Source organism: Heterodontus francisci, chromosome 2 (genome assembly GCF_036365525.1).
Source record: "Heterodontus francisci isolate sHetFra1 chromosome 2, sHetFra1.hap1, whole genome shotgun sequence".
Taxonomy (NCBI): domain Eukaryota; kingdom Metazoa; phylum Chordata; class Chondrichthyes; order Heterodontiformes; family Heterodontidae; genus Heterodontus; species Heterodontus francisci.
The window spans coordinates 56,463,471-56,487,697 of NC_090372.1; the positions used below are offsets into that span (position 1 = coordinate 56,463,471).

Below are 24,227 nucleotides of genomic sequence, written 5' to 3' on the forward strand. Positions count from 1 at the left end.
AAAGAACCAATACAGAATGGAGTGGACTTCACCATCAGAAACTCGTTGCTCAGCATGATAGAGCCACCTTCAAATGGTTCAGAACGCATACTGTCCATCCGACTGCTCACCGCCTCTGGCCCAGTACACCTACTCAGCATCTATGCTCCAACACTCTGCTCATCACCTGAAGTGAAAGACCAGTTCTACGAGGAACTCCATGATATCATGAGTAGCATTCCTAATACCGAACATTTGTTCCTGCTGGGGGACTTTAATGCCAGGGTTGGGGCGGACCATGACTCATGGCCCTCCTGCCTTGGGCGCTATGGCATTGGAAGGATGAATGAGAACGGACAGAGACTGCTGGAGTTGTGTACCTATCACAACCTCTGCATCACCAACTCGTTCTTTCATACTAAACCCTGTCACCAGGTTTCATGGAGACACCCAAGATCACGTTGTTGGCACCAGCTGGACCTCATCGTCACAAGGCGAGCCTCTATAAACAGTGTCCAAATCACACGCAGCTTCCACAGTGCGGACTGGGACACCGACCACTGCCTGGTGTGCAGCAAAGTGAGACTCAAACCAAAGAAGCTACATCACTCCAAGCAGAAGGGCATCAACATTAACAGAATTTCTTATCCACAGCTGTTACATAAGTTTCCAAATTCACTTGAAAAAGCCCTTCAAAACACTCCTGCAGGGGATGCAGAGACGAAGTAGGCCCACATCAGAGATGCCATCTATGAGTCAGCAATGACCACCTTTGGAAAACGTGAGAAGCAGAATGCAGACTAGTTTCAATCTCACTTTGAAGAGCTGGAACCCGTCATAGCCGCTAAGCGCACTGAATAGTTGAGCTACAAGAAAGCCCCCAGCCAATTAACATCCGTAGCACTTAAAGTAGCCAGAAGTGCTGCACAAAGAACAGCCAGGCACTGCGCAAATGACTACTGGTAGCACCTATGCAGTCATATTCAGCTGGCCTCCGACACTGGAAACATCAGAGGAATGTATGATGGCATTAAGATAGCTTTTGGGCCAATCATCAAGAAGATCGCCCTCAAGTCTAAATCAGGGGAAACGATCACTGACCAATGCAAGCAAATGCACCGCTGGGTGGAACACTACCTAGAACTGTACTCCAGGGAAAATGTTGACACTGATAGCACCCTCAATGCAGCCCAGTCCCTGCCAGTCATGGATGAGCTGGACGTACAGCCAACAAAATCGGAACTCAGTGATGCCATTGATTCTCTAGCCAGTGGAAAAGCCCCTGGAAAGGACAGCATTACCCCTGAAATAATCAAGCGTGCCAAGCCTGCTATACTCTTAGCACTCCATGAACTGCTTTGCCTGTGCTGGGATGGGGGAGCAGTACCACAGGAGATGCGCGATGCCAATATCATCACCCTCTATAAAAACAAGGGTGACCGCAGTGACTGCAACACCTACCATGGAATCTCCCTGCTCAGCATAGAGGGGAAAGTCTTTGCTTGAGTCATTTTAAACAGACTCCATAAGCTGTCTGAGCGTGTCTACCCTGAGGCACAGTGCGGCATTCGAGCAGAGAGATCCACCATTGACATGCTGTTCTCCCTTCGCCAGTTACAGGAGAAATGCCACAAACAACGGATGCCCCTCTATGTTGCTTTCATAGATCTCACCAAAGCCTTTGACCTCGCCAGCAGACATGGTCTCTTCAGACTACTAGAAAAGATCAGATGTCCACCAAAGCTACTAAGTATCATCACCTCATTCCATTTGAATGGCACAATTCAGCATAACGGTGCCTCATCAGACCCCTTTCCTATCCTGAGTGGCATGAAACAGGGCTGCGTTCTCACACCTGCACTGTTTGGGATCTTCTTCTCACTGTTGCTCTCACATGCGTTCAAGTTTTCAGAAAAAGGAATTTTCCTCCACACAAGATCAGATGGCAGGTTGTTCAACCTTGCCCGTCTAAGAGTGAAGACCAAAGTACGGAAAGTTCTCATCAGGGAACTCCTCTTTGCTGACGTTGCATTAACATCCCACACAGAAGAGTATCTGCAGAGACTCATCAACAGGATTGCGGCTGCCTGCAATGACCTAACCAACAGCCTCAAGAAAACAAACATCATGGGACAGGACGTCAGAAATGCTCCATTCATCAATATCGGCAACCACGCTCTGGAAGTGGTTCAAGAGTTCACCTACCTAGGCTCAACTATCACCAGTAACCTGTCTCTAGATGCAGAAATCAACAAGCGCATGGGAAAGGCGTTCGCTGCTATGTCCAGACTGGCCAAGAGGGTGCGGGGAAAATGGCGCACTGACACGGATCACAAAATTCCGAGTGTATCAAGCCCGTGTCCTCAGTACCTTGCTCTACGGCAGTGTGGCCTGGACAACGTATGTCAGGCAGGAGCGATCTCTCAACTCATTCCATCTTCACTGCCTCCGCAGAATCCTTGGCATCAGGTGGCAGGACCATATCTCCAATACAGAAGTCCTCAAGGCGGCCAACATCCCCAGCATATACTCCCTACTGAGCCAGCGGCGCTCGAGATGGCTTGGCCATGTGAGCCGCATGGAAGATGGCAGAATCCCCAAGGACACATTGTACAGCGAGCTCGTCACTGGTATCGGACCCACCGGCCGTCCACGTCTCTGCTTTAAAGACGTCCTGTGACATTGACCACAAGTCGTGGGAGTCAGTTGCCAGTGATCGCCAGAGCTGGCGGACAGCCATAAAGGCAGGGCTAAAGAGTGACGAGTCAAGCAGTTGGCAGGAAAAAAAGACAGAAGTGCAAGGAGAGCGCCAACTGTGTAACAGCCCCGACAACCAACTGTACCTGCAGCGCCTGTGGAAGAGTCTGTCACCCTAGAATTGGCCTTTATAGCCACTCCAGGTGCTGCTCCACAAACCACTGACCGCCTCTAGGTGCTTACCCACGGTCTCTCGAGACAAGGAGGCCAAAAAGAGACAGGGCTTTGGTGAGACCATGCCTGGAGTACTGTGTGCAGTTTTGATCTCCATATCTAAGGAAGGATATACTTGTCTTGGAGGCAGTACAACGAAGGTTCACTAGATTGAGATTCATCCTAGATTCTAGGATGAGAGGGCTGTCCTATGATGAGAGGTTGAGTAAATTGAGCCGATACTCTCTGGAGTTTGGAAGAATTAGAGGTGATCTCAATGAAACATACAAGGTTCTTAAGGAGCTTGACAGGGTAGACACTGAGAGGTTGTTTCCCCTGGTTGGGGAATCTGGAAATGGGGGCATAGCCTCAGGATAACTGGCTGATTATTTAGGACCGAGTTGTGGAGCAGGTTCTTCTTTGGAATTCTCTACCCCAGAGGGTTGTGGAAGTTTCATCATTGAGCATATTCAAGGTTGGACAGGCAGATTTTCGATCTCTCAGGGAATCAAGGGATACAGTGGTGGGCAGGAAAGTGGAGTTGAAGCAGAAGATCAGCCACGATCTTACTGAATGGCAGAGCCAGCTCGAGGGGCCACATGGTCTACTCCTGCTCCTATTTCTTATGTTCTTTGTGTTAACCCGGGCGTTCCTGCACAGGCTGAGCACAAGTCTGCCTTTTAAGCTACCATGCATGTGCAGCCATACAAAAATGAAAGTAAAGTGCGTGTTCATTCAAATGAATAGGCCACCCACAACAAAAGAGGGAGCATTGCTACTAACCTTTCATACCAATCACAAGATCATCTGTGGAGTATTTAAATGTTACCACTTGTGGCACTGATAACAATGAGAGCAAAGTTCACTGCCAGGAACTGGGAAAGTACTGAGGATTCTGGACTTCGATTTTGGAGACCCAAACGTCAAATTCCCAGCCTTACCGCCCCCCATTGCATTCCCCTGACATATCTTTACAGAGGGAGGGCCAACCTGATGCAAAACCCAATGTGGTAGAATGCTTCCATCAGCCTCCAGTTCAAGGTAAGTGTCGCCACCTAACAACCTATAGAAACTAGGATAATTCCTGTGCACACAGGGACTTAACGGGTTAAGTTATGAACAGGTTGCATAACATTGGCTTGTATCCCCCGAATTTACAAGGTTTGGGGTGATCTATTTAATATGTTAAAAATGACAGGAGGATTTGGTAGGGTAGATAGAGAGAAACCATTTCCTCTGGTGGTGAAATCCAGAACAAGGAGGCACATTCTAAAAATTGGAGTGATTCTAATCACAAATGAAATCAGGAAGCACGTTTGCACACAAAGGGCATCAGGAAACCAGAACACATACTCCCAAAAAAGTTGTGGATGCTGGGTCAATTGAAATTTTCCAGACTGAGACCCAGATTTTTGTTGGATCAGAGTATCAAGGGGGTACCAAGGGGCTGAACAGGGGCCTATTCCTGTTGCTCAATTATTTGGTTCCCATGTACAGTAATTAATTAGCTACTCAATTATTAATTAGACATTAGACTTTCTAATACAATAGGAAAATGAGTATAAGACTATACTAATTTTTTGTAACAGACAATTATTACCTGTAGATGTTATCTACTTAGTATAATTAGGCCTAACGTCTAGATGACTTAGGATATGGATCTGTTCCCATTTTTTTATTACATGGTTGTTTTTCAGACTGCAGGATGGTAGACAGTGGTGTTCCCCAAGGGCCAGTGCTGGGACCACATCATTTTTTTGCTTTTTAAATGACTTTAATCTTGGAATACAGAGTGAAATCTCAAAATCCACCGTTGATATCAAACTTGGAGGTGTGGTAAACAGTGAAGATGATATGAACCTCCTGCAAAAGAAGAGATAGGCTCGCAGAAATGTGTAGAGAGGTAGCAGATGGAATTTAATACTGACAAATGTGAGGTGATGTATTTTGGCAGAAGGAATAGGGAGAGGGAATATATACATAATGGCACAGTTCTAAAGAGTGTGCAGGAACAGAGGGACCTGGGGGTGCATGTACATCGATCTTTGAAGGTGGCAGGACATATTGAGAGAGTAGTTCGCAAATCATATGGGATCTTGGGCTTCAGAAATAGAGGCATTGAGTACAAATGCAGGGAAGTTATGCTGAACCTTTGTAAAGCTCTGGTTAGGCCACAACTAGACTATTGCATCCAGTTCTGGTCACCACACTTTTGGAAAGATGTGAGGGTCCTTGAGAAGGTGCAGGGGAGATTTACCAGAATGGTAACAGGGACAAGGGGTTTTAGTTACAAGGTTAGGTTGGAAAAGCTGAGGTTGTTCTCCTTAGAAGACAGGAGATTGAGGGAAGATTTAATAGAAGTGGACAAGATTATGACAGGCTTAGATAAGTTAGACAAGGAATACTGTTCCCATTAGCTAATGGTACTAGGACTAGGGGACACAGATTGAAGGTTTTGAGCAAGAGTTGCAAGGAGAATATGAGAAAGAACATTTTTTTTTAAACACAGCAGGTGGTAATGACCTGGACATTGCCCACAAGGGTGGTGGAAGCAGAGACAATCAATGACTTCAAAAGGGAACTGGATGGCCACTGGAAGCAAATAGACTTGCAGGGCTAAAGGGATTGAGCGGGAGAGTGCGTCTGACTGGACAACTCTGTGGAGAGCTGGCATGGACTCAATGGGCCAAAATGACCTTCTTCTGTGCCATAAATGACTCTATGACTCGTCTTTATGCAAATGAACAAAACAATTGTTTTTTTTTGGAGGTACTATATTAATAAATTATACAGATATCAGACTTTCACTTGAAAATCCAGAAGAATGGAATGCTGACTTCATTTCATTACTCAATAAAATTAAACCATATAATTCAAATTGGAATTTCAGAATATAATCACAATTGTCTGAGAGGTTTATTATAGGAATAATCTTTACTAGTTTAAACTTTCACATGCAAGTTGTTTCACATTAGGAAGCAAGTTGGTTCATATTTTTAAAAAAACACATCCTATGTTTTTGTGCCTTTTTGATGTTATGTTAATTACAAATATGTGCCTTACCTTAATGAATTAATAAAAGAGAAAAAGTAAAAAAACGTTCAAGTATCTTTATCGAAGTATAAAAGGTATGGGACCCATTGCTTAACTTTAGAGATTAGCATTCAAGAATATACTATTTAATGACACAAGATTTCAGCCCTATCAATGCAATACACTTTATAGATCACCCTGTCAAACAGACAGAATCTTGTCTAAATCCTGTTAAACCAGCAAAGTAATCACTAGATTTACTCTCATCATTAAAATGTTTATTATTCCTTTCCACTGGAACTATATCTGAAACAAAAGTGTCCTTTAATAAAAAAAAACCTAATTGCATTCCAGAGCAGAAAAAACAAACTGAATGAAGTTATCACAAATTTCATTTTATGAACATATTGAAACCTGTACACTCAGCAACAGTTACCATGAGGGGCTTAAAGTAATCACAATTTCAAAATCATCTTGTGGTGAAGTCATAAGGCAGTGGATTCATAGTTTACAGACTTCACACCATCACTGGCTCAGATTTCAGCAAAGGGCAGTGCTCCAATGTGTCCAACATGTGTGTACTAAACTTCATCAGTTCTCAGGCTCGTTACAGATCAGGAAATCCTACTCAAAACATTGCCATCTGCATCAGTTGACGAGTTCAGTACATTTATTTATTTCGCTCCCCCCACCCATCCAATTTTCTCCTTTCCTCTTGTGAGGTACAGTCACAAGGAAGCCCTCCAATACTTTGCCCAGGAAGCCATAATTCATTTGTGAACCCAAACATCGAGTATCAGCGTCCATGAAGGCATTGCAGGTAAACCTGATCCTACAGGTACCAGAAATGCCCAGACATGTCAATTCTCAAGCATTTATTGCGAAAATCATGATTTCTTCGTAAAATTAATCTTGCAATTTCACAATAGTGCTCTGAAATCTCAGGATTTTTCAATTTTAAAATGCACCTTTAGTAGGCTATGTCCCGTTCCTGCCCCAGACTGCATAGACCAATAATAAAGACGTGTCTGCGGATTGCACCAATTATTAATAAGGTGGGAAGTCCAAGCACTAACAAATAAGAGAGGAGTGGAAGGTTTCGTCATGTCAATCAATCATCGAGTTTGGACCAATGGTGAGGGGGGAGGTAGATTGCCTGTCCTTCATAATGAGGTCATGGTACAGCCTCAGAGTGGTGCAATTGGATCTGTTTGTGGCGCCGCAAGCAGGAGATCATCCTGAAGGATGGGGGTAGCTTCCATATCTGCTCTCCCGGTCACTGACCAGCTTGGACAGACCCAGGGCTCAGTTGCAGCAGCAGATGAGAGTCAGGATTCGCTGCTTAATGTGCCAGATGCAGAGGGTCAATGGCGCCACAGTGACTTGCTTTGAGAGTCGGCCCAACCAAGTGAGACCCTTACATACTGTACACCCGAGCTGAGTTCAATGGCTAGGGTTTGCTGAAAATATAAGTCATCTGAGACTTGCCATTATTGTGTAAATGGTCCTGCAACTTGTGGTGGGAAGAAATAGCTGATGAATTGCAAAACGTCACAAGTTGCCAGATGATTTGCGCTGCTCCGCTCTTGCGGACTACACTCAGCTCTACCAAAACCATTAAAGGCCATTGATGATATCAAACAGATGGGCTGGGGTTGCAGTTACTGGTATCACACTTGGATGAGTTCTTTATGGACTGCCTGGCCAAATGGACTGTCTAGATTGCCTCCTTCCTTCCTCTTGCTCCTCCTCCCCCTCATACACCAACTCTTCAGCTGCTCGCTGTAAAGCTAATGGTGGGGGCTGTCTCCCTCATGATGGCAAGGTTGTGCAGCATGCAGTAGATCACCACGAATCTTGACACCTGCTCAGAGGAGTACTACAGGGCTTGTCCAGAGTGGTCGAGGCAGGTACGAAGGGAAAGCACCATTTTAGCACATCAGTTGTCTATTCTAATCACATTTTGTGTGACAGCATGGTTTTTAATTGTATGCATGCTACATGAGTGCATGGATTGCATACTGGGGTCATCAGCATTGTCGTCAGTGGATAGCCCTCGTCACCCAGTAGACACCCTTTGGCTTGCTATGGTGGCTCAAATGCAACTGGCACAGTGAACTGCCACTGAATGAAGGCATCATGGCTGCTAATAGATAATGGGCATTGACCTGCATGATACGTTGCCTTATGGTCACGCATCAGCTAAGGCATTGAGGAAATGAAATCCCTTTTGGTTCTGGCATAGGCATAGGGCAAAGTTGATATCTGGCACCCATAAAGCCACGTGTTTGCAGTCAAAGGTACCCTGCATGATGGAGAAGCCTGCAATCCTAGCGAAGCAGTGTGCTCACTCCACCTGTTTCTCTATCAAGAGAGAATGAAATGTGGTTAGCTCTTATTCAGTAAAAAGCCTCAATGACCTTCCTTAATGCAGTAGTTGACAGTAAACTGTGAGATGTTGCAAATATCTCCAGCTCCAATCTGGAAGGAGCTAGATGCATAAACAATCACCACCACCGTCACCTTCGTGGTCACTGGCAATGCAGCCCTTGCCCTGCTCGGAGACTGCCAATGTGGCTGCAGCAGGTGGCAGATTTCAATGATGTCCTTACAGAAGCGCAAACATTGGGCTAAATTTTTACTGGAAAAAAAAGCTGCTTTGAGTCAAGTGGGGTGGGTTAAAGCGTCAGAAATCTGTTGCCTGACCCAAACCCACCTCTAAACTGCCCATTTCCTGTTTTAACTGAAGCCAGAAATGGGCTGCTGACCCCCCGAATACAATGAGGGGGGTTGCAACTTTGAATATGATAATGAGGCAACGAGCCTCATTGTCGCAGCCACTGGAAGCAGGACAAAGGTTCCAAGGAAGCTAAAGGCAGTGGTGGCTTATCTGCGATGGGGTTACTGTTTTCAGGCTCTGACTCCATCAATGAAGAAGAGACTGGACCAGAGATGGGATGCAGCCACCTGGTGTGCCAGTGCAGTCGGCAGGGGCTCTCCAGGGAGGTGATGGCAAAGCTATGTAGATTGATGAAACCCATTGGGAAGTGGCGGCCACCCAATGCCAATCGCCTTAAAGGTGACATTGGCACTCAATTCTTTCACCAGCGGATCATTCCACGGATCGTCTGGAGATTTCTGTGGTATCTCTCAGTCAGCGACCTATCGCTGCATAAAAGGAGGTAATGGATGCCATGATCATTGGGCTGGCCAATATATCAAGTTCACTACCGATCAGGCCAAGGGGGTAGTCAGCTTTGGGGCCATGGCTGGATTTCCCCAGGTGCAGGGTCGCCATCAAGGCTCCATCAGAACAGCCAGGTTCCTTTGTGAACAGAAAGTGTTTCCACTTGCTCAATGTTCAAGTCACGTGTGACCACTGTAAGGGGTTCATGCAGGTGTGTGCAAGGTTTTCAGCAAGTTGCCATGACACTCCAGCCTTAGACAGTCCCAATTGCCTCAGCTCTTCAGACCACCCGAGTACCTTCATGGCTGGATCCTGGGGCACAAGGTTGAAGTCATGGGCTTGCGTACAAAGGTCAGAAGCCATCACACAGGCAGAGGACACATACAACCACTGCCCTATGACAAGGGCTGCCATCGAGCAGGCCATGGGTCTGCTGAAGATGAGGTTCCGTTGCCTCTGCGGGTGGCCAGGACACAGGACACTGACAGATGTGGCGAGGAGATTTGCAACTCTGATCTGCAGATGTTTCACTTGAGGGGAATGCTTAAATTAGATTAGATTAGAGATACAGCACTGAAACAGGCCCTTCGGCCCACCGAGTCTGTGCCGACCATCAACCACCCATTTATACTAATCCTACACTAATCCCATATTCCTACCAAACATCCCCACCTGTCCCTATATTTCCCTACCACCTACCTATACTAGTGACAATTTATAATGGCCAATTTACCTATCAACCTGCAAGTCTTTTGGCTTGTGGGAGGAAACCGCAGCACCCGGAGAAAACCCACGCAGACATGCTGAGCCAAGAATTTCTCTCCCAGAGGTGTCCTTGCTGACCTGTCAAGACCGTCCACATCTGTGTGTGCTCGTGACCAGTATGAGCAAAGGCCTTCATCATACTAGGCGCTCACGGGTCCCTCACCTTCTACAGACCATACAGTCATTGGATTTAACATGCGGCTAACGTCAACTGTTGTATTGAAATATAAATACAATTCATTAGACTTCACCAACTTTAACTTTTGTTATACATTACACATATTTCAAAGTAGCAAAACAATGTCATCCAGTGAACCCCAAGTGCTAGTCCATACATTTAGGTGCACGCTTACATAACGTCTACGGGGTGCTCCCACACCGCCTCAAGTTGCTGTGGAGGCAGGCTGCTGCTTTTCTTGCTCCAGTGCATTAGGTGGTCATGGCCTGCATCCTCAGGGTGCCTGAACCCTACTGGGGAACAGCACATTTGGGGCCACCTGCATCTGTGCAGTGGCCGCCTCAGTCATCAGGATCCAGCAACTGTGTCACCATCGAAGGGGCTGAGGATATTTCTGCAGCTGTGGAAGCACCCTGAGAGGAGCCTCCATTGCCTGAAGCTTGCCCCTCCCCAGTCCTCAGATCTCACATTCACTCCTGTGGTCGCCTGGAGAGGTTGAGTGCCTGGCAATAGGGAGAAGCATGGCTAGCCCATCTCACCCATGCATCGCTCCATTGACTTCATGGAGGAGGTCATGCTCTGGATGTCTGTTCACAACCCTTGTATCCACTTGGTGCTACGCTCCATGTGTGTCTCCATGGCAGTTGCCACTCTCTCAATGGAGGACGCAATACATTTACACGTCAGAGAAATGGAGCCACTCACGTCATTTGCGCATGGGACTTCACTGCCTCTGGATATTCTGAAAGATCTTCACACATCTGATGCATCAGCTGGAGCCTCTGCTGCTTTGCTATTGATCCACAATGCTTGCCATCTGCATGGAGCTGAGCAGCATTGGGCTTCTCCTCACTCCTCCGAGGGGAAGTGACTGCAGCCGTCACTGCCTCCTCCTACGCGTCTGTGAAGTGCTCACCAGATTGTGCCACCTGCTCTACACACATAACAGAGCCCACCGACGCGCGTATTTCTGCGCTGGTGGAGGTTGCGCAGGAATGAAATGACGCAGTGTCTCCACATGGCGTTGCAGCCTGCGAACTTTCAAGTTTAGCTGCATCTTTAGTTTATCCCTCACCTGCTGCTGAACCTGGTGGAGAGAAAATATTAAAGCCAAACATTTGGTCCTTCAACCAAGGCCTCTTGCCTGCCCTTGGTCAGGACCTTCCAGTGGCAGTATTGGCCCACACAGGTGCCACATGTCAGACATGGTGTAGGGAATGTTGGACACAACCAGATCTTAACACTCTCCATGCCTTCTACACCTGCTTTGCCCTCAGCAACAGGCTGCCCTGCAGTGACCCCTCCTCCTCCATTGCTGTCAACACGATAATAACAGCAACTCCATCTCCAGTCCATTGGCGCTCCCTAGCATTCGGAGCGCTCTTTTCCTGCAAGCCTGAATATTGGCAATGTCAGCACTGTTTCATCGTACTCATGTGCTGGGCACTTTGGGGCACCGTAGACCGCAGCACAGAGCCACTGGGATGGCATGGTGAGGCAGTCATTCAGCCACCTCAATGCAACATTCACCCATATCTGAGTATGGGTCTTGGGTGTATGATAACTGGACGCTTCAATGGTAACATTGGTGCCTGGTGTTGCCCCATGCACAGGTCTACCGCCTAGCCTCAGATTTCATGGGCATCTTTCAATTAATACTGGGCTTCCACTTGCCAAATGTAAACACCATTCACCTTTCCAGACCGCGGCAGGTCTTTAAATCTTTTCCTGTACTGGATCCAGGTTTGGGCAACAACACCTCAGCTACTCGCACTTCCAACCATGCCTTCTTGGTGACACTTGCCGGCCTCCTCCTCCTGTCCTCGGGAAAGAAGACCTGCCTCCTTTCGTGGACTGCTTCCACAAGTGCCTCAAGGGAGGGGTCGCTGAAGTGTGGGGAAACTCTTCCTCTTTCTGTCGTCATCTCTCCACTACCTTCTCAGCTGTCCAACCCCTCCTTCTTGCCTGTGGGTTCAAGCTGGCTGAATGTTGCACTGTCTTTAAAATCCCAGCTGTGTGCGATCTCCCAGCACTGGGACCCACCCGCCACTGTTAATTGGATGGCTCCCTTGCCAGCAGCCCCATAATTGGCTGCTAATGGTAAAATGAAGAGGGAAGTCCTGCCGCTTGCCTGTGCATCCCAGCGTGACACATTTCTGCCCGCAATTGGGATCTCCGCACAAACGGTAAAATGCTGGCCATTAACTCACTTATTTTAAATGGGTTAAATCCCTTATTAATAACGGAAGGAGTAATTTGGTACAAGTGCATTATATGTTTATACAATTACATCATAGAAGGTGATTTCTACAATAACAGATTGTAATACTATAATCATTCTGTTTAAGATCCTCTCAATATTACAATAGAGTGACACTTTTAAACAACATTTTCCATAGATTGTAATACTAAGGAGACTGTAATCTGTTAAATAAAATTGTGCCTCTTATAATGCCTCACTGCAGTTCAAATTTATGATAGTCAACATCTTCAACATATTTTCTAAAAAAAATACCCAGTGTAACATACAACTTGCAAGTCCTTGAAAATAATGTTCCTAAGTACACTGTAATTAGAGGGATTACAGTACCAAGCACTGAACTTCAATTATAATCTGTCTGTCTTCATTTCTCCTGTAGGATCATAGATACTTTAAACAAATTCTTGTCACAAAAATCAAAAACACATTGACATCCACTTTTTTTTTTAAATGGAAAGCTTCTTTAACTCTTTCCATTCTGTTTGATTCACATTACCTTTACAGAAGTGATACAGCACAGAAGGAGACCATTTGGTCCATTGTTCCTCTGCCTGTCTTTGGTAGAGTTATCTAATTAATTCCACTCCCTTGCTCTTTCCCCATAGCCCTAGATTTTTTTTCCCTTCATGCTTATCCAATTCTCCTTCGAATCTTACTATTAAATCTGCTTCCAAGCAGTACATTCCAGATCACAACAATTCGCTCTGTCAAAAAATATTTCCTCATGTTGCTTCTGGTGCTTTTACCAATCATCTTAAATCTGTGTCCTCTAGTTACCAAGCCTTCTGGCACTGGAAACTGCTTCTCTTTATTTACTCTATCAAAACCATTCATAATTTTGAACACTTTTAGCAAAACTCCCGTTAACCTTCTCTACTCTAAGGAGAACACCAGCAACTTCTCAGGCTGCTCCTCATAGCTGAAGTTCCTCATCCCAGGTACCATTCTAATAAATCTCTTCTGCATCCTCTCCAAGGCCTTTACATCGCTTCTAAAGTGCCATGTCCAAACTTAAACACAATATTTCATCTAAAGCCTAACCAGTATTTTATAAATGTTTTAGCAGAACTTTCTTGTTTTTGTACTCTATTCCTTGATTAATAAAGTAAAGGATCCCATATGCTTTTAAAGCAACATTCTCAATTTGCCCTGCCACCTTCAAAGATTTGTGCACAAATACCCCCAGGTCTCTCTGTCCTCGCATCACCTTTAAAATTATACCATTTAGTTCATATTGCCTCCCCTCATTCTTTCTACCAAAATGTATCACTTCACACTTCTCCGTTTTAAATTTCACTGTCATTTTACAGGTCTGTCCAAGTCCTCCTTAAGTCTGTTTTTTTTTAAATTCGTTCCAGGGACGTGGGCATCGCTGGCTAGGGCAGCATTTATTGCCCATCCCTAATTGCTCGAGAAGGTGGTGATGAGCCACTGCAGTCTATGTAGGGTAGGTATACCAACAGTGCTGTTAGGAAGGGAGTTCCAGGAGTTTGACTCAGCGATAGTGAAGGAACAGCGGTATAGTTCCAAGTCAGTATGGTGTGTGGCTTGGAGGGGAACTTGCAAGTGGTGGTGTTCCCATGCATCTGCTGCCCGCACTGCTGCCACTGTGCGTCGGTGGTGGAGGGAGTGAATGTTTGTGGATGGGGTTGCCAATCAAGCGGGCTGCTTTGTCCTGGATGGTGTTGAGCTTCTGGAGTGTTGTTGGAGCTGCACCCATCCAGGCAAGTGGAGAGTATTCCATCACACTCCTGACTTGTGCCTTGTAGATGGTGGACAGGCTTTGGGGAGTCAGGAGGCGAGTTACTCGCCACAGGATTCCTAGCCTCTGACCTGTTCTTGTAGCCACAGTATTTATATGGCCACTCCAGTTCAGTTTCTGGTCAATGGTAACCCCCAGGGAGATTCAGCGATCGTTATGCCATTGAATGTCAAGGGGAGATGGTTTGATTCTCTCTTTTTAGAGATGGTCATTGTTCGGCACTTGCGTGGCGCTACACTCCTCATTGTTTGCTACATTTCTGAGTTTTGTATCATTGCAAACTTTGAAATTATGCCCTTTGTGGACATGTTCAAGTCATTAATATATATTTGGCCCATGAAGACAGAAGTTTGGGCATTGCCGTGTAAGAGCCACTTTATGACCCTTGCCCTCGGAATAGCTGTTTTCCTGGGTGTCAAGGATTGGAGAAATTGTGAGGAAACCTATTTTACATAGAATTTACAGCTCGAAATCAGGCCACTCTGACCAACTGGTCTATGCTGTTGTTTATCCAGCACCTGAGCCTCCTCCCACCTTTCTTCATCTCATCTTATCAAAATAACTTCACAGAATCGTTACAGCGCAGAATGCGGCCATTCGGCCCATTGTGTTGGCAACGGCTCTCGAAAGAGCAATTCATTCAGTTCCATTCCCCTGCCTTCTCCCCATAACCATGCACATTCTTCCTTTTCATATAACTGTCTAATTCTGTTTTGAATGCTTCAATTGAACTTACTTCCACCACGTTCTCAGGCAATGCATTCCACTTGCTGTGTGAAAACGTTTTTGCCTCATGTCTTTTGCTTCTCTTACCAAATACTTTAAATCTGTGCCCTCTCATTCTCGATCCTTTTATGAGTGGCAACAGTTTCTCTCTATCGACTCTGTCCAGACCCCTCATGATCAATGGTTGGGAAACTAGTGGAAAATATTCTGAGGGACAGGATTAATCTCCACTTGGAGAGGCAGGGATGATTCAGAGATAGTCAGCATGGCTTTATCAGGGAAGATCATGTCTAACTAACTTGATTGAATTTTTCAAGGAGGTGACTAGAGGTGTAGATGAGGGTAAAGTAGTTGATGTAGTCTACATGGACTTTAGTAAGGCTTTTGATAAGGTCCTGCATGGGAGTTTGGTCAAGAAGGTAAGAGCCCATGGGATCCAGGGCAATTTGGCAAATTGGATCCAAAATTGGCTTAATGGCAGGAGGCAGAGGGTGATGGTCGAGGGGTGTTTTTGCGAGTGGAAGCCTTGACCAGTGGTGTACCGCAGGGATCGTTGCTGGGACCCTTGCTGTTTGTAGTGTACATTAATGATTTAGGCGTGAATATAGGAGGTATGATCAGTAAGTTCGCGGATGACACGAAAATTGGTGATGTCGTAAATAGTGAGGAGGAAAGCCTTAGATTACAGGACGATATAAGTGGGCTGGTAAGATGAGCAGAGCAGTGGAAAATGGAATTTAATCCTGAGAAGTGTGAGGTGATGCATTTTGGGAGGACTAACAAGGCAAGGGAATATACCATGGATGGTAGGACCCTAGCAAGTACAGAAGGTGAGAGGGACCTTGGTGTACTTGTCCATAGATCACTGAAGGCAGCAGCACAGATAGATAAGGTGGTTAGGAAGGCATATGGCAAACTTGCCTTTATTAGCTGAGGCATAGAATATAAGAGCAGGGAGGTTATGATGGAGCTGTATAAAACAATAATTAGGCCACAGCTGGAGTACTGTGTACAGTTCTGGGCACCACACTATTGGAAGGATGTGATTGCACTGGAGAAGGTGCAGAGGAGATTCACTAGGATGTTTGCCAGGGCTGGAGCATTTCAGCTATGGACGGAAAAGTCTAGGGTTGTTTTCCTTGGAGCAGAGAAGGCTGAGGGGGGACATGATTGAGGTATACAAAATTATGAGGGGCATTGATGGATTAGATAGTAAGAAACGTTTTCCCTTAGCAGAGGGGTCAATAACCAGGGGGCATAGATTTAAGGTAAGGGGCAGGAGGTTTAGAGGGGATTTGAGGAAAAAAATTGTACCCAGAGGGTGGTTGGAATCTGGAACTCACTGCCTGAAGAGGTGGTAGAGGCAGGAACCATCACAACATTTAAGAAGTATTTAGATGAGCACTTGAAACGCCACAGCATACAAGGCTACGGGCCAAGTGCTGGAAAATGGGATTAGAATAGTTAGGTGCTTGATGGCCAGCACAGGCACGATGGGCCGAAGGGCCTGTTTCTGTGCTGTATGACTATGACTATGATTTTGAATACCTCCAGCAAATCACCTCTCAGCCTTCTCTTCGCCAAGGAAAACAGTCCTAACTTCTCCAATCTATCTTCATAACTGAAATTCCTCATTCCTGGAACCATTCTCGTGAATCTTTTCTGTACTCCCTCCAATACCCTCATGTTTTTCCTAAAGTGCGGCGCCCAGAATTGGATGTAATATTCCAGCTGAGGCCGTACTAGTGTCTTATACAGTTCAACACAACTTCCTTGCTCTTGTACTCTATGCCCCTATTAATAAAGCCCAGGATACAGTATGCTTTATTAACCGCTCTCTCAACCTATCCTGCCACCTTCAATGACACATGAACATATACACCCAGGTCCCTCTGCTCCTGCACCCTGTTTAGAATTGTACCCTTTATTCTATATTGTCTCTCCATGTTCTTCCTACCAAAACAAATCACTTCACATTTCTCTGCATTGAACTTCATCTGTCTGCCCATTCCACCAACTTGTCTCTGTCTTTTTGAACTTCTACACTATCCTCTTCACAGTTCATAATGCTTCCAAGTTTCGTATCATCCGCAAACTTTGAAATTGTGCCCTGTACACCAAGGTCTAGGTCATTAATATATATCAGGAAAAGTAAGGGTCCCAACACTGATCCCTGGGGAATTCCACTACAAATCTTCCATAGCCCGAAAAACATCCATTAACCACTACTCCTTGTTTCCTGGCACTCAGCCAATTTCATATCCATGTTGCCACTGTCCTTTTTATTCCATGAGCTGCAAGTTTGCTCACAAGTCTGTTGTATGGCACTGTATCAAACGCTTTTTGAAAGTCCATGTACACCACATCAACAGCACTGTCCTCATTAACCCTTTCTGTTCCCTCCTCAAAAAACTCCAGCAAGTTAGTTAAACATGATTTTCCCTTAAGAAATCCATGCTGGTTTTCTTTAATTAACTCACATTTGTCCATGTGACTATCGATTTTGTACCGAATTAATTTTTCTAAAATTTTTCCCACCACCAAAGTTAAACTGTAGTTGCTGGGCTTATCTTTACACACTTTTTTGAGCAAGGGTGTAACATTTGCAATTCTCCAGTCCTCTGGTACCACCCCCAGAGTCTAAGGAAGACTGAAAAATTATGGCCAGTGCCTCTGTAATTTCCACCCTCACTTCCCTCAGTATCCTTGGATGCATCTCATCTTGCCCTGGTGCTTTATCCACTTTAAGTACAGACAGCCTATCTAATACTTCCTCTTCATCAGTTTTAAGTCCCTTTCGTGTCTGACTTACCTCCTCTTTCAATATTGCCTGTGTTGCATCTTCTTCCTTCGTAAAGACAGATGCACAGTATTCATTTAATACCGCAGCTATGCCCTCTTCCTCCATGGGTAAATCCCCTTTCTGGTCCCTAATCGGCCCCACTCCTCCTTTTACCACCCTTTTACTATTTATATGGCTATAGAAAACTTAGGGATTTCCTTTAATGCTAGCTGCCAGTCTCTTTTCATGCTACTCTTTGCTTCTCTTATTTGCTTTTTCACTTCCCCTCTGGACCTTCAATATTCAACCTGGTTCTCAATAATATTTTCAACCTGGCATCTGGCATAAGCACACTTTTTCTTCTTTATCATAACCTCTACCTCTTTTGTCATCCAGGGAGCTCTGGATTTGTTTGTCCTACTTTTCCCCTTCGAGGGAACATACCTTGACCGTGCCCGAACTATCTCATCTTTGAAGGTTGTTCATCGACCGGTTTTCCTGCCAATGTTTGACTCCAATTTATTCACCCCAGTCCATTCTTACCCCATTGAAGTTGGCCTTCCCCCAGTTAATTATTCTTACTCTGGATTGCTCTTTGTCCTTTTCCATAGTCAGCCTAAACCTTATGATACAATGATCACTATCCCCTAAATACTCTCCTACTGATACCTGATCCCCTTAGCCCACCTCATTCTCAACAGTCAGGTTGAGCAGTGCCTCCTTTCTCGTTGGACTAGCAACATACTGTTGTAGAAAATTTCCTGAACACACTCTAGGAACTCTTGACCCTCACTGCCCTTTACACTATTATCCCAGTCCCGCATTATAACTGCCCTATAATTTTTGCACCTCTGTAATTTCTTTGCAAATTTGTTCCTCCATGTCCTTTCCCATTAGCTGGTGGCCTATAGACAACACCAATCAATGTGTTGGTAACTTTTTTGTTCCTTAGCTCTAGCCAAATTGATTTTTTTCCTTGAACCCTCTGGGACATCCTTTTCCTCCAGCACTGCAATGCTCTCTTTAATCAATCCTGCCACCCCGCCCCATTTTTTCCATTCTAAAATATTCCTGGACACCTTGTATCCAGGAATATTTAACACCCAGTCCTGCCCTCCTTTGAGCCAGGTCTCTGTTATAGCCACATCATCATATTTCCACATGGCAATCTGCACCTGTACCTCACCATTCTTTCCCAACTTTCTATTCCATTCTCTGTCATGTACTTATCTAGCTCCACATTTGCCAGTTCTTGATGTTTTTATGTTGCCACAGGATTCCTGGGTCTTGCAGATAAGGGGGGCGGTGGGGGGGGGGGGGGGGGAGGGGTGCAGTGCAGGGCATGCTAATAAAGTGGGAGGAGTGTTCACAGCCTCCTACTTCATTTTGCTGGAGGAACACTTTTTTTTATTCATTTGTGGGATGTGGGCATCACTGGTTAGGCCAGCATCGATTGCCCATCACTAATTGCCCTTGAACTGAGTGGCACAGTGGCACTGCAGCCACACAGCTCCAGCGACCTGGGTTCGGTTCTGGGTACTGCCTGTGCAGAGTATACAAGTTCTCCCTGTGACTGTGTGGGTTTCCTCCGGGTGCTCCGGTTTCCTCCCACATGCCAAAGACTTGCGGGTTGATAGGTAAATTGGCCATTGTAAAAAAAAATTTGCCCCTAGTGTAGGTAGGGGTAGAATTGAGGGAAGGTGGGGATGTGAGAGGGAAAATGGGATTAATGTAGGATTAGTATAAATGGGTGGTTGATGGTCGGCACAGATTCAGTGGGCCAAAGGCCCTGTTTCAGTGCTATATCTCTATGAGTGGCTTACTGGGCCATTTCAGAGGGCAGTTAAGAGTCAACCACTTTCTGAGCACACTACTGTAGCGACCACACATTAAAGCATAGAACTGTGACTTGCTCCCAGAACCATTAGAGAGTCTGCAGAGATCCTTGGGCAGGTAAAACACAGGTCAGGCATAAATTTTACCCTTCCATGTGTCCCGGCCTCCCACCCACCCTCAACGAGAAATGTTTATGTTAATTGGGTCCTTCTGGATGCTGACCTCCACCGACAGCCAGAAGGCCCTGATCTCAAAGGCCTAACATTTTTAATTGCCTGCCCTTTTCATCAGTGTTCGGTACTGCCAGAGGCTCCCAGGAATGCCCTCAAACCATGTTAATGCGCAGGACAGGAAACATCAACACTCCTGGGCATAAACAGGTACAGTGTACTTCAGGTGTGTTGCTTCTTTCCAACCCTGGGACAAAGAGGTCTAGAAAAATCATTTTTAGCTTCAGGGAGTGCTGCCCATGGCACAGTTTTTCTATTATCAATGGCACTCCAAATACAAGTTCCACTGCAAAATATTTGTGCATTCTTGTAATCTATGGTCAATTGTCTCCTGTTCTGGCCAAATAAATGCTCAAGTCAGTTCAACGGATATGCCAGCTTGCAAAATTAATTTTGCATTGTGATGTACCAGTTATCAACTGGCTCACTGCCATTTCTAGTTATTTAAGATCACCTTGGCTCATACCCTCATGTCCGATTAAGGAGGGGAAATATTTTTACCTATAGTATTTTATTTTAAACTTCCACGAATGTGCAGAAAAATGGGTCTCTCATCTTACACAGTGGCTTTCAATGTGCCTGAGGAGGGAGTAGCAGCAGAACACAAGACAAGTCAGGGAGAGTGATGAACAGAGGTCTCCTCTGTGTAGCACTGCTGAGAACCAATCAATAAGCTAAAAGTGTTTCAGGTCTCGTCACTGCCATCCAGTGGATAACCATGAAACACATGTGTTATCTGGCTATATTATAAATCATGACTCAATGATCAGTCAACAACTCAATTATCGTTGGATCATACGACTATCAGGATGGTAGAACGCAAACTAGATGGATCGCAGGCTTTTGTCATCTAGCAATTCCAATGTTGCTACGATCCTTATGATCATTCAGATTTTCATTCACTGTATAAGTACAGTTCCCATAATCAAACTGAGTCTCCTATGATCTGAGGTTTACATCATTATGCATGCTTGAATGAGATAATATGCCTCAGGACTAACAAGTACCCTCTAAATTTATGATAGCATGCATCAGAGACGATATGAATTGCCTAACAGACTCTATAGTCCACTCCAAAAGATGGTAAATATCATGTTGTTGAAGTGTTACATTCAGGCTAAAACTGATACTTAAATTTAGTTACAAGTAAAACAATCATACCAAAACAAAAAAAACACAAACATACTGATAGTATAAACACGATCTGACAACATGCAAGACCTTTTCCGAGAAACCAATACTTTTCCGATTTCTCAATACTTGTGGATCAGTAGATTGATATGCCCTTTTAAGATCACTAACAGATGCATAAGGCAAAAACAGCAAAGGCCGGAATTTTACGGTGGGCGGATGGGAGCCGGCCTCCAACGTAACATTTGGTGGCGAACCTGCTTCTGCCTCGTCTGGGGATCCATTCCGTATTTTACAGGTCCCCAGGCTTTAATTGTGCCAAGGCGGGACTTCCACCCACTTGAGGTAGGAGCTTCTGCCTCATTGAGCTGCCGGCCAATCAGCGGGCCGGCAGCTCTTAGTCCCAGCAGTGTCACCAAGAGTGGTGGTCACTGCTGGGACTGCAGCCCAGCCAAAGATAGAAGACAACGTGGAACCGGGAAGAAAGGTAAGTTTTGGTTGCCACACAGGTAGTAAACGGTTGGGCCCCAGCGAGACAACGGTAGTCGGTTGAGGGGTGTGTTGGGTGTTAGGGGCAGCCCTCCATCGGACACCCTGTGCCCAATGAGCATGCCACATGTAAAATCTGCGTGGGGGCGGGCAAAGGCCCTTAAGTGGTCACTTTCAACTCCATTCCAGTTTGCATAATTCATGTTGAGATACTGTGTAGTGTGCAGAAATAGAAAGAGCCTTAATTGGCATGGGGCAGGTGGGCCATTGTTCTCCCCTTCCCCCGCCCTACGTAAAGGGCGGCGGTGGCAGGAGCAGGTTGGGAAAGCCTCCCGGAGCCTCCCGCTCTATTTTACGCCACCCCCCTGCCACCATGTGGCTTGCTGGGGTGGCGTAAAATTCCAGCCAAAATACTGCAAACGCTGGAAATCTGAAATAACAACAGAAAGTGCTAGAAATACTCAACAGGTCAGGCAGCATCTGTGGAGAGAGAAGCAGAAAGCAGGGTTCTGATGAAAGATCACAGACCTGAAACATTAACTCTGCTTCTCTCTCCACAGATGCTACCTGATGTATAAGGCATTTTATTTCTGATGTTTAAGGCATTCTCTTTCTATTTCTGCACACTACACAGTGTCTCAACATGAATTATGCAAACTGGAATGGAGTTGAAAGCTGAATGTGAACACTAAACTGAAGATGACATAGCAGTATAGTGGTCTTTCTTTGCCAAAGTAAGCCCTTCATGATACAGGCAATAAACTTGATGATTTTGCAAATTTGTACTCCCAGCACAGACTCTGACGTGATCTGGATACATAATGGAAATTCAGGCATTAAGTTTGAAGGCCATGCAAATTGTTACTGCATTAATTTTAATTTATGCTGAGCTACACTTGAAATCCTGATAGCGGACAAGATGAAGTGTTCCTGCCATCACATGACTTCCCTTTCTGCTGCATTCTCTGAATGTTGCATCTGTGTGTTACATGTTAAAGCAAAGTATAAGTAAATTATATTTTTCCTTCAGGAGCGAAGACAGCCCTGTATTAGAGGCATTCTTGTTTCCCCCATTATTCCCTCATGGTGTTGTTCAAAGTTGGTTTCATGAAGGTGTGGTTTATGCGCTCACACCTTTAATTTCCACTTTTCATCCTTGAGTTTTAAATTTAGGAGCCTAACGGGTGGAGACTGCATTGCAACTATACACAGTGTGCCTCTCACCCAAATATACATTTTCTTGTGAAATTAATATCTCCATAGCAAATGGTGGTAGATGACTCCCAACACCACCCACCAACGCACCCCCACCCCACCCCACCCCACACTCCCAACTTTTATCCCTTAGGAATTTTTACTTCCTATTTAATACTCAACAAAAACAGTGTTTTGATAACTTTGGGGCAGGGTAAGCTTTAAATTTCAAGGTCAAGCCTTTAATGTTGCACATCTTGACTATTCTGTACATGGCATATACCTTAGTCTATAGAACTTCAAAATATTAAAAAACAAATGTTCATTTTACAAAGGTTAAGCAACTACTTCAAGTACGTCAAAATCTTGAAGTAGAATTAACGAGGATAAACCGAATGGTCACACACACTTCTGCAAATCAAGTGTGACATTCAATCAGACCTTTAAATCTCAGGAAGTATAAATTACTTCGCTGTTTTAACTGCTCCCAGGAAATCTTTTGTTTTAAATTATTCAAATAACACTATTTAGTTAAATGTATTTCAATTCATTTCTAAACTGTGAGGGATTATACTAAATATTGAACCTGTACGTTTGTCCAGTGAAAAATGCACATCAGCCAAGCAAATATCAGTCCTCCTCTCCCTCTCTCATCGGTGTAAAAACTCGGAGGCGCTTCATCACGGATCCCTGCTTCAAAATCGCAAAAAGAGCATTTATATTCAGCTGGTTTCTCTTACTTTTTACTTTCCTTGGTTATTTTGACGCCCAATCACTTTTCCTTCACGGTTCATTCAGACAGCCACTTTTGGAACCAAATGCATTAGCCAAAAGCCGTCTGAATGAACAATCCTGTGTTCAGATAAGTAATTTAAGATTAACAAGTAACTTTAAAAGGAATGCACGACATTGAAAGTTTGTCAGGACTCCACACATCCAAGGAAAAAAGTAACGGGATCAGTCACCTTCCCAATGTATTTTTTTCCCTCTCTGTAGAACTTCACTGCATGAAACTCACCCTCACTGCCGCCGCACTGTTTGCCATTATTCGCTCCCATCCTCCAGACTTCATACTATAACATCACACCCCACCGCACCATCCAAAATTCCAGACAGAGGGAAAAGAAAACAAGCAACGGGACTGCAACACAGGGCAGGAGTCGTTCATGTGAAATGGGCGATCCGCTACCTCGTTGAGTCCACTTTCCCAGTTGGCAGCGAGCGTTTTCCAGACTCGAGAGAGAAGAAAAACCCAACTCAAATTATAATCCACAGGCGCTCGGAGTTTCTTTCTCTTCTTGTTCCCGATGGAGTTTGAAATATACCTTCCTCATTCGTCCATCGCCTTAAAGACCAAATTCAAGAGAGATCCTGTCGAGTTTGGGGAGCCGCTGTCTCCCGTGCATTTATTGCGCTGAGATTGAGAGATGCGCCCGAACCACCCCCCACCCGATGTGTCAGCGTCGGAGAGGCCGAAGCCGAGCGCGTCAGTCACTCAGCAACCCAGAAGGGAGCACTCCGGCACCGCCCAGCTGTCAATCCCCCTCCCCCCACCAAAACACCCACCCAGGAGCGAGAGGTTAGAGAAAGGAGCTCTTCCCGCCCCTTAAAGGAGACCTCTCTGCTGCAGACGTTAACAGAGGGGGAAATTATATTTAAAAAGCCTTACTTTTTTCATAATTTCCCTTTGGAAATGTGTAAGTGGAGATTTTCTCAAAGATATGTGCACAAGAAGTATATTCCTAATTATAATCCACGGATGGAA

The 24,227-nt window shown here is 45.2% G+C and overlaps 1 protein-coding gene across 2 annotated transcripts in view; it reads right to left on the minus strand.

The window, feature by feature from the left end:
- Positions 1-23,977, minus strand: part of fbxl7 (F-box and leucine-rich repeat protein 7) — a 530,556-nt gene extending 506,579 nt beyond the window's left edge. Inside the window, exon 1 of one of the 2 annotated variants that reach the window (XM_068050426.1) lies at positions 23,652-23,977. Coding sequence is in view for 1 of the 2 variants with exons in the window: in XM_068050392.1 (XP_067906493.1) it covers positions 23,481-23,520 (40 nt within the window). In the remaining variant the exon portion in view is untranslated. Of the gene's footprint in view, positions 1-23,480 lie in introns of both variants that reach the window. The other variant, XM_068050392.1, reaches the window with a different exon arrangement.
- Positions 23,978-24,227: the final 250 nt, after the last annotated feature.